This window comes from Pholcus phalangioides, unplaced genomic scaffold (assembly GCF_987345545.1).
Source record: "Pholcus phalangioides strain wild (caught in Gottingen) unplaced genomic scaffold, Ppha-v1.0 ptg000028l_1, whole genome shotgun sequence".
Lineage (NCBI taxonomy): Eukaryota > Metazoa > Arthropoda > Arachnida > Araneae > Pholcidae > Pholcus > Pholcus phalangioides.
Window position 1 is genome coordinate 9080394 of NW_028301618.1, and position 15581 is coordinate 9095974.

Here is a 15581-nt window from a genome sequence, read left to right on the forward strand (position 1 = left end):
CTAAAAAAGGCCAAAATATGCAAATGCATATGTGCATATGCATTTGCATATAATCCGGGCTCTAGTAATGACTGAATAACTTTATCGTTGTAAACCTGTTGCTCTCTGTGGCGAGACTTTTTTAACAGGGAGATCGGCTCGCTTTCGCGCCTTGAAGTTGGGAACACAGAAAACCAACTTCAGCCAACCACCACTGTGGCGACGGTGGGGTCGAACAAGAAGCCGAAGACACTGGAGAATCAAAAAGAAAAAAATTGTCCCTGTATGGAAGTGGGGGTAACCTGGAAAAACCGATGCGTTGCATGGAAGCATTTCGGAGGGTTTGAGGATTCCTGATAAAAAGTATGGAAACGGATAGAACGGAATCGTTTCGGACATGCTCAATATGCGTCGTCGTGCGGAATCGTTCCAATGAGGGCCCCCTTTCACACGGAGCGGATGCGGGTCCGGAAGAAGTTTTAACAATTGGAATATACTGAGCCTTTCAGACGATGCGAAATTCGCCCGCGTCTAGGAAATGTTCATGCGGGTCCGGACGTCGTCGTCCGCATGGGTCAAAACCTAAGGCCCCTTTCACACGGAGCGGATGCGGACGCGGGTCCACATACCCTTTCAAACGAGCGCTGAAGATGCGGACGAATCGCCCGCATCTTTAGTTCGAAATTCGTGCATAAAAACTGTTTTTTCGCAATTTTCGTAATTATTTTTCTCCTTCACCCCTGATTCAGTGCCCATAGGCAGCCTAGAGGCATTCTTTGGTGGTTTTTATCATTGAGCCTAAAGATGCCTCCATTCCGATCCTCACAAGTAGTCGATGGGAGAAAATATCTTAAAATATTTTCAAAAAATTTTGAAAAAAAATCTGTCTTTTCGGAAAAATATGAAAGAAAATTCCAAAAGCACATCCAATGTTCGAAAAATCCAATCCAAAAACATCCAAAACATTCGATGTTCCAAAAAAAAAAAAAAAATTCAGCAAATATCAAAGAATTTGCAAGTATAAAAAAAGGGAGGGGTTGGGACTTTCAAAATGTCTGTGCTTAGAAATATTCACATCACAATTCTGTCTTAGGCCGGGATTACACTATAAAAGTTTTGTAAAAGCTCTTTGATAAAACGTGAAAAATTCAACCATTAAGATCACCGGTTGCATTTGCTTGAATACAACCGATGCGCCTATTGGTTGAATTTTTCAACTTTTATAAAAGATCTTTTACAAAACTTTATAGTATAATCCCGGCCTCAAGTACGGATTACACTATAAAAATTTTATAATAATTCTTTTAAAAAAGCAACTAATAAATTTATCGGTTGTACTTGCAATTTATTAGTTGCTTTTTTCAAGTTTTATAAAATAACTTTCATAAATCTTTTAGAGTGAAATCCCATCCTTAGATTAGTCACTTCTGAAATATAAAATTTCATTTTTTTAAGTTTATAGTCTAAATATTGAGTAAAATATACTTGTAGGTATTCGGGGGGAACCACCAAAACTATTCAAGTGCTGGGGTCTTCAAACGGCCCTGAGTGAACAAACCGGACGTGGATAACGTTGTTTAATAAAAGTATTTTTTTTAAAGTTTAAAAAAATTAACAGATTAAAAATTTAAAAAAATAACAAATATTTAAAATAATATTTCAGATATTTATATTTTTAAATAATTTTAAAAATTTAAAAAGAAAAAAATTAAAATTTTTAAATTAAATTTAAAAGTTATTAAAGTATTTAGTCAATTAAATATTCGTAATGAACGGCTTATAATTTTGGTCCCGTCAGTGGCCGTTGTTGGCAGGTTTTATTATATAAAATTGTGAAATATGGACAAAAGGCAGTTAAAGTTGCTATATCTAAATCTCAGAAGGAAACCAAGGGATACACGTATGTAGGTACATTATATTAATGAGCAGGGAAAAGACGGATTTTTTATATGGTGTTTTTAAGGGTATTTATGGCAAATAATTAAAAAAATTCCGTGAAAAATCACCTTCAAAAAGTAGCCAAAGATGCGGACGAATTCGCTCCGCATCCGCATCGTCTGAATAGCTCCGAATAAACCTATTGTCAAAACTTTTTGCGGGCCCTAAGGGCCCTTTCACACGGAGCGGATGCGGACGCGGATGCGGGTCCGGAAGAAGTTTTAACAATTGGAATATACTGCGCCTTTCAGACGAGCCGAAAAATCTCCGCACTTAGGAAATGTTCATGCGGGTCCGGACGTCGTCCGCATGTGTCAAAACCTAAGTGCGGGCTCCGCATCCGCACATAGAAGTTTTGACAATAGGTTTATTCGGAGCTATTCAGACGATGCGGATGCGGAGCGAATTCGTCCGCATCTTTGGCTACTTTTTGAAGGTGATTTTTCACGGAATTTTTTTAATTATTTGCCATAAATACCCTTAAAAACACCATATAAAAAAATCCGTCTTTTCCCTGCTCATTAATATAATGTACCTACATACGTGTATCCCTCCGTTTCCTTCTGAGATGGAGATATAGCAACTTTAACTGCCTTTTGTCCATATTTCACAATTTTATACAATAAAACCTGCCAACAAGGGCCACTGACGGGACCAAAATTATAAGCCGTTCATTACGAATATTTAATTGACTAAATACTTTAATAACTTTTAAATTTAATTTAAAAATTTTAATTTTTTTCTTTTTAAATTTTTAAAATTATTGAAAAAATATAAATATCTGAAATATTATTTTAAATATTTGTTATTTTTTTAAATTTTTAATCTGTTAATTTTTTTAAACTTAAAAGAAAAATAATTTTCATAAACAATGCTATCCACGTACGGTGTTCACTCAGGGCCGGATTAAGACGTTTGAAGACCCTAGCACTTGAATATTTTTGGTGGTTCCCTCGATACCTACAAGTATATTTTACTCAATATTTAGACTATAAACTTAAAAAAATGAAATTTTATATTTCAGAAGTGACTAATCTAAGGATGGGATTTCACTCTAAAAGATTTATGAAAGTTATTTTATAAAACTTGAAAAAAGCAACTAATAAATTGCAAGTACAACCGATAAATTTATTAGTTGCTTTTTTAAAAGAATTATTATAAAATTTTTATAGTGTAATCCGTACTTGAGGCCGGGATTATACTATAAAGTTTTGTAAAAGATCTTTTATAAAAGTTGAAAACTTCAACCAATAGGCGCATCGGTTGTATTCAAGCAAATGCAACCGGTGATCTTAATGGTTGAATTTTTCACGTTTTATCAAAGAGCTTTTACAAAACTTTTATAGTGTAATCCCGGCCTAAGACAGAATTGTGATGTGAATATTTCTAAGCACGGACATTTTGAAAGTCCCAACCCCTCCCTTTTTTTATACTTGCAAATTCTTTGATATTTGCTGAATTTTTTTTTTTTTTTTTTTTTTGGAACATCGAATGTTTTGGATGTTTTTGGATTGGATTTTTCGAACATTGGATGTGCTTTTGGAATTTTCTTTCATATTTTTCCGAAAAGACAGATTTTTTTTCAAAATTTTTTGAAAATATTTTAAGATATTTTCTCCCATCGACTACTTGTGAGGATCGGAATGGAGGCATCTTTGGGCTCAATGATAAAAACCACCAAAGAATGCCTCTAGGCTGCCTATGGGCACTGAATCAGGGGTGAAGGAGAAAAATAATTACAAAAATTGCGAAAAAACAGTTTTTATGCACGAATTTCGAACTAAAGATGCGGGCGATTCGTCCGCATCTTCAGTGCTCGTTTGAAAGGGTATGCGGACCCGCATCCGCATCCGCTCCGTGTGAAAGGGGCCTAAGTGCGGGCTCCGCATCCGCACATAGAAGTTTTGACAATAGGTTTATTCGGAGCTATTCACACGATGCGGATGCGGAGCGAATTCGTCCGCATCTTCGGCTACTTTTTAAAGATGATTTTGCACGGAATTGTTTTAATTATTTTGCCATAAATACCCTTAAAAACACCACATGAGGGTCCCTATTCATCAAATATGACAGTACCCACATACGTCTGTCCCTCCGTTTCCTTCTGAGATGGAGATATGGCAACTTTAACTGCCTTTTGTCCATATTTCACAATTTTATACAATACAAAACGGTGTTCACTCAGGGCCGGATTAAGACGTTTGCAGGCCCTAAGCACTTGAATACTTTTGGTGGTGGTTCCCCGATACCTACAAGTGTATTTTACTCAATATTCAGTCCATAAACTGAAAAAAAATGAAATTTTATAATTCGGAAGTGAGACTAATCTAAGGATGGGATTTCACTCCAAAAGGTTTATGAAAGTTATTTTATAAAACTTGAAAAAAGCAACCAATAAATTTATCGATTGCATTCGAGCAAATGCAACCGATCAGCTTATTGGTTGCATTTTTAAAAGAATTATTATAAAACTTTTATAGTGTAATCCGGGCTTAAGGCCGGGATTACACTATAAAGTTTTATAAAAGTTGAAAAATTCAACCAATAGGCGTATTGGTTGCATTCAAGCAAATGCAACCAGTGATCTTATTGGTTGCATTTTTCACTTTTTATATCAAAGAGCTTCTACAAAACTGATCGGAATGGAGGCATCTTTATACCCATATTCTATGGGGCTCTAGATTAAACCACCGAAGAATGCCTCTAGGCTGCCTATGGGCACTGAATCAGGGGTGAAGGAGAAAAATAATTACAAAAAAGTTGCGGAAAAATAGTTTTTATGCACGAATTTCAAACTAAAGATGCGGACGTAGCTCGTGTGAAAGGGCATGCGGACCCGCATCCGCTCCGTGTGAAAGGGGCCCGAGGCATCCGGAACAGAAACATTAATGCGTCGCACGAAAACTCTTCGAAGTTGTACAAAAAAAAACGCTGCACAGAAGTGCTTGCAACGCTTTGCATACGCAAAGTATTCGGAATTGAAAATCAATGCGTTGCACAGAAGTATGTTTTTCAAGGCTCGGATACGCGTCACGAGAGTAGAACGCTTCAGGGAGGTTGAGTATGAATCCAGAATGGAGAAAATACGAATGCGTTGCCCGGAAAACTCTCTAGACGGGGGGTAACCAAAATGAAATAAAACCCAGTTAAATTTACTGAAAGTCCCCGATTGATTGCGCGGAATCAAAGATTGATTGATTGCGAGGGAAACCCTTCGAAGCGGTATCCGGAATCGCCTGTGCAACGAACCCAGAAAACTTCAAAGCCGTATCCGGAATCGAAGAAAAACTCTACGAAACTGTGTCCGGAATCTGAGACTGCAAAGGAAAACGCTTTGTAGAAGGTATTTGCAAGGCGGGACCTTAAGGCCAGCGTAATTACGCTGCCGCAGATGGCACCAACCCTAAGGGACCGATGGGGGCGGTAGGTGACTTTTTATCACCAAAATATCATTCGCTTGCACTTGAAGAATGTCAAGAACAGGTCCTGGGTATCTGGAATCAAAGAGTGCAAGGAAAACACTACGAAATCCAGAATCAAAACACTTAGAAGTGGTATCCGGAACCGATGACTGCAAGGAAAACGCTTAGGAGACGTATCTAGAATCAAGGACTGCGAGGGAGAAACCCTTTGAAATCCGGAATCGAGGAGTACGAGGGGGGGAACCCTTTGAAATCTGGAATCGAGGAGTGCGGGGGGGGGGGCCTTTGAAATCCGGAATCGAGGGGGAAACCCTTTGAAATCTGGAATCGGGAGGGAAGCCCTTTGAAATCTGGAATCGAGGGGGGAAACCTTTTGAAATCTGGAATCGAGGAGTGCCAGGGGGGAACCCTTTGAAATCCGGAATCGAGGAGTGCCAGGGGGGGAACCCTTTGAAATCCGGAATCGAGGAGTGTGGGGGGGGAACCCTTTGAAATCCGGAATCGAGTAGTGTGGGGGGGGGGGAACCCTTTGAAATCCGGAATCGAGTGGAACCCTTTGAAATCTGGAATCGAGGAGTGCGAGTCGGGGGGGGGGGGGAATCCTTTGAAGTCCGGAATCGAGGAAAACGCTTCGAAGAGGTATCCGGAATTAAAAATTAATGCATTACACAGGCGTATTTCGGAAGGTCTGAATACGCTTTCGGAGGTAAACGCTTTAGAGAGGTATCCGGAATCACAAACGAATTATATATAAACATTATTAATATACATTATTTAAAGCGGAAACGTCTTAGAGAGGCATGCATAGTACGTCTTAAACAGCAAAGAAAATATCCGCAGAGAAAAAAAAACACAGCCATTCAACATACGTCTTAAGTGGGTAAGAACAGTGCCGTCTTTTAACGCATGGGCCCACCCAGGGGCCTCGTGATAATGAGGTCTCATAAAGATTTTCGAGATTAAGCAATCACTTCTTGTCAGGTATATATAGGGGGGTCTCATAAAATTCAACTTTCCCGGGGGCCCCTGATGATCTCAAGACGGTCTTGGGTAAGAACATATCTACCCAGGGCCGTAACTAGATGCTTGGTCACCCGGGGCAACAGCGCATTTTGACGCCCCCTTGTAATCTTGAAGGAGAGATTTCAGAATGAAATATGCGCCCGCTCGGGTCCAGCGCCCGGGGCACGACTGCTCCCCCCCAGTTGCGGCCCTGTATCTACCACACCGTATAACATATAAATAACCCCCAAAAAAATAGCATCGTCTTGAGCGAGGAATCTCCGCTTTCTAAGCAAAATCTTGTTAAGTCGTTTATAACGTATAAGAATGCGTTATACGGTCGAATCCCGTTATAACGAACTCCAAGAGAGACCAGAGAAATCACTTCGTTATAAAGAAATTCTAGGTTTTTTTGCATTGCTCCTATATAAACTTATCTGGGGAATTAGAAAAAGTGTTCGTTAAAACGAGATTTTCGCTATAACGGTACTCGTTAAAACGGGATTCGACTGTACGTACAAAGGATCAAAGTACTCACCAATCTCACATACTCCTATCGACTGACTTTCTGGAATAAAAATGACACCTCCTACGAGAAACGAATTCTTCGCTTACAACAGACGGCATAGATCACATATTACGACACCGACTTCCGTTCTAAGAAGTAAAAAAAAAATGAAATTCGTAATAATTGCAAGTTCTAGAAAATTCTTTTTTTTCTCTCTCTCTCTCTCTCGCCACGTTCTTGTTTGTCATTGTCTTCTAAATAACGGGCGAAGAAAAGACATTTCGTTTATACGATACATACCGGATGTTATTTTTTTTCCTTTCTTTACCCTTTTAATACGCATTATATTATGTATCTCTAATACGGGGGCTACGCACCCACCCTTGCCCTCACCTCAACGTACACACACAATAGGCCGAAAAGTGTTGCGTAAAAATTTCAATTCCGTCGCCGTCGGAAGAGGGAGAGAGAGTGAGTTGACCCTGTTTGTTGTTATAAGTGGCAATGTCTGTGGACGCGACGCCCTTCTATTACATATAGCGGTGGTCATCTCGATTGTCATTTTTTTTTTGGTCATTATCCTGAAAGTTTTCTACGAAACTGTCAAGGCCGTCCTTAACGAGAATTTTTTGGGGGTTTTTTTTCCGAGAATATTCGGAAGGTCAGAATGGCGTCAGGGTCAATTAGTGGCGTGGCTGACCCATCATCGGTTATGCCCAGAGGCGCATTTATGGTTTTGCCGCCCTTCTCCCATTCTATAGCCTGATTTCCTTGACTACTGTTTCCGCGAATTCGCCAGCCTATGCTGACTTGCTTGGTTTCTATCCTCTCCTGCGAGTGTGTTTGTGTTTCTGAGTCACTCTTTTTGGTCACTCCCATGTCCACGCACACTCTATAAGTCACTCTTTTAGCCACTCACATGCTTGAACACTGTTTTTGGTCGCTCCCGTGCTTGCACGCGCTCCAGATTATTCTTTTGGCTGCTTACTGACATGGTTCCTTGCTGGGCCACTGTTTTGATCATTTACACGTGCTTTACGTCACTTTTTTTGGTCATTCACAAGCTTGCACACGCTCTAGATCACTCTTTTAGTCATTCACAAGCTTGCACACGCTCTAAATCACTCTTTTAGTCATTCACATGTTTTCACACTCTATAGGTTACTCTTTTGGTTTACTCACATGCTTGCACATCTTGTAGGTCACTGTTTTGGCTGCTCACTGACATGGTTCCTTTCTTGGTCACTTTTTTGACTGCTCACTAACATGGTTCCTTGCTGGGTCACTGTTTTGATCATTTACACATGGTCTAGGTAACTTTCTTGGTCATTTACACATGCTCTAGGTCACTGTTTTGGTCATTCACAAGCTTGCACATGCTCTAGGTCACTGTTTTGGTCATTTACAAGCTTGCACACGCTCTAGATCACTCTTATAGTCATTCACATGTTTTCACACTCTATAGGTCACTCTTTTGGTTTACTCACATCCTTGCACACCGTTTTGGCCACTCACATCCTTGCACACCGTTTTGGCCACTCACATGCTGCTGGCACATGTTGTAGGTCACTCTTTTGGCTGCTCACCGACATGGTTCCTTGCTTGGGCACTCTTTTGATCATTTAAACATGCTTTAGGTCACCGCATGCTTGCACGCACTCTCTAGGTGACTCTTTTGGTCATTCATATGCTAGCACGCACACTAGGTCATTCTTTTGGTCATTAACAAGCTTGCACAAGCTCCAGATCACTCTTTTGGTCATTCACATGCTAGCACGCACTCTCTAGGTGACTCTTTTGGTCATTCATATGCTAGCACGCACTCTAGGTCCTTCTTTTGGTCATTAACAAGCTTGCACAAGCTCCAGATCACTCTTTTGGTCATTCACATCACACGCTCCAAGTCACTCTTTTCATTATTCACATGCTTGCACAGGCTCTAAGTCACTCGTTTTGTTCCCTCGTGTGCTTTCCACCTCTCTAGGTTATTTTTTTTGGTCACTCGCTGACCTAGCCTCTACATGTCTGTAAAGAGGTGGAAGGTTGTGCATATTTTGCCTCCCTTTCCCGTTCTACTAATTTTCTTTGCCACTCATTCCTCAAATTTGCCGCCCCTCTGAACTCGTCGCCCTGGGCTATAGCCGACTAAGTCCCCCCCCCCCCGTAAATAAGCCACTGGTTATGAGTCTTATATTCTAAATTTATGTAAAATTTGCAGAAAATATATAAGGTGGAACCAGGGCGCTCCTCTCCCCCCGGATATAGCCTTGCCTAGCTCATTCTTTTGGAGGGAGGGCATGGAGGCAGGATTCATTAGTTTATTCATGCAGATTAATCAACCGTAATTATGAAGAGCTTATGTGTGTATTTCGCTTGAAAGGAAAGTGTCACACGGAAAGATGGTGGCCTTCTCCAGGCATATGTTGGCGAGAGTACGATGGCATTCTCGAGGCGGAGGTTAGGGGGAGGCAGTGCCGTAGCGTGCCTTCTTGCACCCTCCCCCCCCCCGAAAGGGTTACGCTCAGAAAAAGGAGGGATTTGGGGCCAACGTTCGACTCGCGGCCATTGCCCCGGTTGCTTGCCTCAGCCTAGTTATGGGCCTGTAGGGAGGGACAGTGGTGTTCTTTAGGATGTTATGGAAGATGTGGCGGCATTCTCGACGCGGGTGTTACAGAGTACGGTAGAGTGTTATCGAAAGGGGAATGTGTGTTGTGGAGAGGGGGAAAACGCGTTGGCAATCTCAAGTCGAATGCTCTGGGGAGGAAGACGGTATTCCCTGATAGTGCTGTCGCATTATCGATGCAGCTATTAGGGAGGGACAGTGTCGTTGTCAAGACGGATGTTACAGTGTACGGTGCAGTTCTCGAGGCGGAAGTTGCACTGTGCAATGGCGTTCTCGAAGCGGATGTTGTGGAGGCGATGGCGTTCTCGAGGAGAATGCACCACTGATGCAGTCCCCGTGAGAGCAGAGATGAATTTCCTTTCCTGAAACATCGATATCTCCTCACTCAGCCTTTTACAGGATTTTACAAAGAGTACTTTGTAACGGGCCTTTTAAGAGTAAAACGGGCCTGTATGTTAGGAAGAGACAATTGGTTCTTCAGGCGGACGTTATAGAAAATACGGGAGCCATGGGTGGAGATACGGGGGGGGGGGGGCCGTCAAAGGTGGAGTCGACTGATCTAATGTATATATGAACTGACATCACCATCATCGTGCCCCCCCCAGACTTCCAAGTCAATCTCCACCTATGACGCGAGCGTTCTCAAGTAGATGTTGCAGAGAGCGAATTGTCTTTTTTCCGAGGCTGACGGTGGGTGTTGAGACGTTGGCGTTTTTGAGGAAGATGTTATAGGAGGCAGTGGCCTTGTCGAGGAAGTTGTTATCGGGGGGGGGGGGGAGCGATGTTGTGGGGGGGGGGGGTGTTATGGCATCCTCCCCCGACAAACCAGTCACGTCCTAGGCTCTGTCCCTCCAGGGATATAAGCCTTTTGCCCTTGCGGGTTGGGTCGCGCTGGGGAGGCATCCTCCCCCAGAACATGTAGGGGCAGTGGGTTTCGCAAGACGGATATTAGTGAGAGACTATATTAGTGAGAGATATGGTGGCATTCTCGAAGCGGATGTTACAGAGTACGGTGGCGTTCTCGAGGCAGATTTTGTAGCATTATCAAGGGGGATGTTGCGCGGTGGGGGGGGGGACGGGGACGTGTTATAACGTTCTCCCGACGGATGTTGCTGAGAAGATGACGTCTTCAAGAAGAATCTCACTTGGGATGGCGACTTCTTCGAGGCTGATATGGGGTGGAAGGTGGCGTTATTGAGACGACTTCCACTTCTGAAGCGAGCGCAAACCCTGTCTATCACCATTGCGGGTAATTTACCATCGTTTTGCCCTCTTCCACAGGGAAAGTGAGTTGCGTCGGAAGTGTGTATCTAATCGTCTGCGTGCATATCTAGTGTTGCGGGTGAAGCTGGCGCTGCCAATTTTTTTTCTTTTCTTTTTTTAAACGGGAATGAGCTTTGATGATTGAACATTTGATGTTGTAAAATCTGTTGCACTCTGTGGCAAGACTTTTTAACGGCTGAACCAGAGTCGTCGCACAGTAACCATTCTCGAGTCTGATGTCACAGAAAGGATGGAAGCGTTCTCGAAGCGGATGTTGCAGGGATCGCCGAGAAAAGGTGGTGTTCTAGAAGCGGATATAGCGAGAATAATGGCATTTTCCAGATGGATGTCGGGGATCTTTCCCATCTTGGGACAGAGTGGGAGCCATGTTCTGGTTTGGTGGTAGGGATCTTTCCCCGATTCATCAAATTGAGCAACCACAGATCTAAAACACCTCATACACCTCTTATCAGAACAAGTTTCTTGTCCCCAATAATATTGCATTAATCTAATTTACATTTGCTATTTATTCCTCAACAGTTTCCTGTTTAGCATGTTAAATAAGATGATGATGACTGATTTTAATGTTCTGTCTCGTGTGTTTGTACAGTTTGGTTTGAACCAACAGACGTCAACAAGGCTGGAAAGCTGGCCCAGTGCACAAACTGGAAAGATGTCAAGCTCTATGCTTCCCCAAACTTCAACGAGCTTTTGGTGATGCATGATTCCATGTGTTGCCACCACAAGAACACAACAGGTACATGCACGTAGGGAACCTTCCCCCAAAATCTTGATGTCTATACAATCAGCAATGCCTTTTATAGACTCTCTCTCATTCCTAGATGTCAAAGACACTCAATCCATCTTGAGACATTCCACAGAGCTATCACTGCCACTCATGGAGCACTTAATGACCCTGGTGGTGACTCTTGGGCCGCTCGGAGCCCTGCTGGTCACCAGGGTAGAGAAGGGCAGACCATTCAGGATAGGGAGGTGCCGTCATGACCGACATCAAGATGTAAGTATAGTAAAAACCCTTGTTTGCATACACTGGCACGACAAAAAAATTCATTTATAAAAGAGGGGTGATGTTGGTCAAGGGTGTGAAATACATAATTTTATTACACAAGGGAAATTATTATTTGACCATAAAATAGAGATTTTACTGTATCTTTATTATGGATGGATTTGTGGGGAAGGCACAATCAAAGGTGTCATTCATCTTCTTGTTTCTAATTGCAGGACAAGATCCGTACAGTCCATTATCCGCCACTAAATCCCCCGGAAATCATCAGCGTGTCTGGAGCTGGGGACTGGTAAGTACCAAGTGAGGTTCCTCAACCCTTACTCCTTTCAAATGGCAGATCACACACTTAATCTGTCAATCATTCGGATGACCCATACCATGGAGATATCATGCACAAACCATCTGATCTATTCAACAAATCTTTTAACACCAGCAAAATATGTCATCTCAAGAATGTGATTATATGTACATCTCTCTATTTGGCAGTTTCGCAGCAGCAATGATTGGTGCCATGCTTCGCGGTTTGGATCAAGATGCATGCGTATATGAAGGGATGAGTGCTGCAATCTGTTCCATGGGCTCCAGAGATTCTGTTCCAGAGAAGATATCCCTAAGACGCACTTCAGATCGCTTGTCATACATTTCAATAGAACTGTGATATTGTACTTGTATTGTGCATTTGACAAGGAGAGAGATATTTTGCTCATTGCAAATGATTTATTTAAAGCAATATAAAATCTGAACATCAAAATGATAATAAAAATATTTTTACATAATGTTGCACCGGTAAGGCATTTGCATGGACTTAACAGAATATTATGTATCGCGAAACCTCACTAAAATGATACTCTCGATATAACAATAATCCCCCCCCCCCACAACAATATTCTTCCTGGTCTGCAGAATATCGTTATATTGAGGTTTCACTGTACATAGATATAATTCGTGTGCTTTTGTATGTATTATTAGCTTGCTGTGTGAACACATGATTTGTATGCTTGTGTATGTGTTGTATGAAAGTTTAGTCTTTCTGTGAGTATTGTTTTCCCATCTGTGTATGCATCGTTTATCAGCTTGTGGCTGTGTATGCATCATTCATCAGCTTATGATGCACATGCATTGTTTAACCCTTACAGCAGCAATATCTAGCTATTGCCTATCTCGTCAAACTTGATCTGCTATATTTCAGTTAACCGGAAATATCTGGGGTTCTTAACATGCTTTTATTTTCAAAATGGCAGTTATAATGTGCACCAGGAAAATCTTAAAAACCACTTAAATGGTTAACAGCTTGTGGCTGCATATGCATTGTTTATCAGTTTGGAGATACATACGCATCGTTTAACAGCTTGTGTCGTGGTGTTTGCATGTGCGTTTGTGTATATGTTTTATATTGTGTTGTTTATATCCTTCGCATGCATCCTGTACATGTTTGTGTATGACTCATTGATGTATTCGTGTATCGTTCTTGTGTATACTCTTGTATGCATACTCATATGGTCTTGTACTCATATGTACACTCTTGTATGCATACTCATATGGTCTTGTACTCATATGTACACTCTTGTATGCATACTTATATGGTCTTGTACTCATATGTACACTCTTGTATGCATACTCATACGTACACTCTTGTATGCATACTCATATGGTCTTGTACTCATATGTACACTCTTTTATGCATCATTTGCATGCCCTCTGTATGCCATTTGTATTTTTGTATGAATCACTTGAATATGGTGTTTAATTTGTTTGTTTGCTTGTGTATGTGCCATTCATGTGCATAAGATACAAGCAGTGTAAGCATATACCAAACAATCCCTTGAAAAAATGCAAAATGGCAACAATCAATAACAAAATTATATGCATGACATTCTGCGACTAGAATCTGTATAAGTAAATATAAAATATACATATATCTCTTGACGGTAAAAAATATGGCTCGGCATGACATGACATGAACTCACACGTAAATGTAACTATATTTAGGGACAGAAGACTAGAGAATAGACTTGGGTTTTTGAAAGAGAGGAGCCATCAACCAGCAGTAATAAACTTACAATACCACTCCTCTGCCTTCTTGAAATGCCGCTGTGGTGGTCGAGTGGTTATAGTGACAGACTCGCATCGCGAGGATCTGGGTTCGAACTGCCACAGTGGTGGTCGGCTGAAGTTGGTTTTCTGTGGTTTCCAACTTCAAGGCGTGAATGCCAGCCGATCTCCCCGTTAAAGTCTCGCCACAGAGAGCAACAGGCCTACAACGTAACAAATATTCAATCATTACACTTCACTCACAATTTGAAGTACAGATGGCAGCACTGAAATATCAAGCACAACACTAGCTACACACTCAGACTGTTAGGTGCACTCACTTTGTTCCAGACTCTGCCACGAAGCTGGACTGGAAGAGATCTCGGCAACAGGATAAGTCCAGTGGCAGAGCTCCTGGCGTTCATTCATTCATGCCTTCTTGAAATCTTCAACCTCCCAATCCTTTTCCATCACTAGAAGTACCCCCATGTATCAAGACAAAGACTAGAAGACAGATGGACAAATTGCCATGGATGCCAGGGGTAGAAGAGCTTGTGCAGAATTCCTCCCTGCTCTGCTTTGACTGATCACACATCACAGAGGGCACAAAAACGCATGCTTGCCTTAGGTAACAGTACTTTTTATCGTTGATTCTCTGTCTTTACTGTTACAGCCTTGTTCTAACGACTAGAAGGACAAGAAACACCACTGGTTGACCTCAGTGCTGAAGTCGAGTGTGGAAGATAGAAGTATTAGGATGAGTCCGTGGATCAATTACGATATATGGTTTTATTACAGAAACACACATTACTACAAACTACACAACACATACAAGGACGGTTACAAGAGGAATGAGAACAAACAGTACACTGATCAGAGTATAACATATGTTATAGGTGCTGCCATCTATCAGACATTATTTACACTAACACCCCCCTTTAATTCAGTCTGTCTGAATTATCTTAGTGGAAATCAGGTGACAAGTCCCAGTTCTTTGCAAAGCTTTTGATGAGCTGGTCTTGGCAGTCCTTTCGTAAGTATGTCTGCAATCATATCTTGACTCTGGACATATTCAAGGAGTATGTCCCCCTTCTCTGATCTTGGATCTAATATGATGATGCCTTACATCAATATGTTTGGTGCGAGCACGGAATTTTGGGTTCTCGGCAGATTTTATTGCAGATTGATTGTCACAATAAATCACAGTGGATTTCTGATGTCCTTTCAATTTTAGCTCACACATTATTCCTCTCAACCAGGCACATTCCTGAGCTGCTGAACTTAAAGACATATATTCAGCTTCGGTTGAACTGAGAGCTACGGAGTGTTGCTGTTTTGACATCCAGGTGACAGCTCCTCCTGACATCATGAATGCATATCCAGATATGGACCTTCTGGTGTCCAAACAATTTCCCCAATCTGCATCAGCATATGCAGAAAGCTCAGAGTGATCAGCTTCATACATCATTTTCATGGAAACAGTTGACTTGATGTATCGAAGAACACGCTTCAGTGCAGTCCAATGAGCTTTCCCAGGATTTTTGTTGAACTTGCTTAGATGACCAACAGCAAAAGCTATATCAGGCCTCGTTGAATATGCAGCGAAGATGAGAGAGCCAACTAATTCTCTGTAAGGTACATTGGACATCTCTTCCTTTTCAGATTCGGTCTTCGGTTCATCATTCTTGGATAGACTAAGTCCTACTTCAAGAGGAGTGGCAACACCATGACAATCAGACATGCCAAAACGGACGAGAACATCTTTCAGATATTTTTCTTGATCAATGA

At 41.6% G+C, this 15581-nt stretch overlaps 2 protein-coding genes across 2 annotated transcripts in view; one reads left to right on the top strand and one right to left on the bottom strand.

The window, feature by feature from the left end:
- The window catches only part of LOC149067903 (uncharacterized), a 40693-nt gene extending 33747 nt beyond the window's left edge, over nt 1–6946 (bottom strand). Inside the window, exon 1 of the mRNA XM_089251981.1 lies at nt 6880–6946. The gene's annotated coding sequence lies outside the window, so the exon portion shown is untranslated. The remainder of the gene's footprint in view (nt 1–6879) is intronic.
- Nucleotides 1–12538, top strand: part of LOC149067897 (uncharacterized) — a 346496-nt gene extending 333958 nt beyond the window's left edge. The window contains exons 16-19 of the mRNA XM_089251976.1: nt 11346–11492; nt 11578–11753; nt 11978–12051; nt 12249–12538. Of these exons, the coding sequence (XP_089108102.1) occupies nt 11346–11492; nt 11578–11753; nt 11978–12051; nt 12249–12420 (569 nt within the window). The 3' untranslated portion in view covers nt 12421–12538. The remainder of the gene's footprint in view (nt 1–11345; nt 11493–11577; nt 11754–11977; nt 12052–12248) is intronic.
- Nucleotides 12539–15581: the final 3043 nt, after the last annotated feature.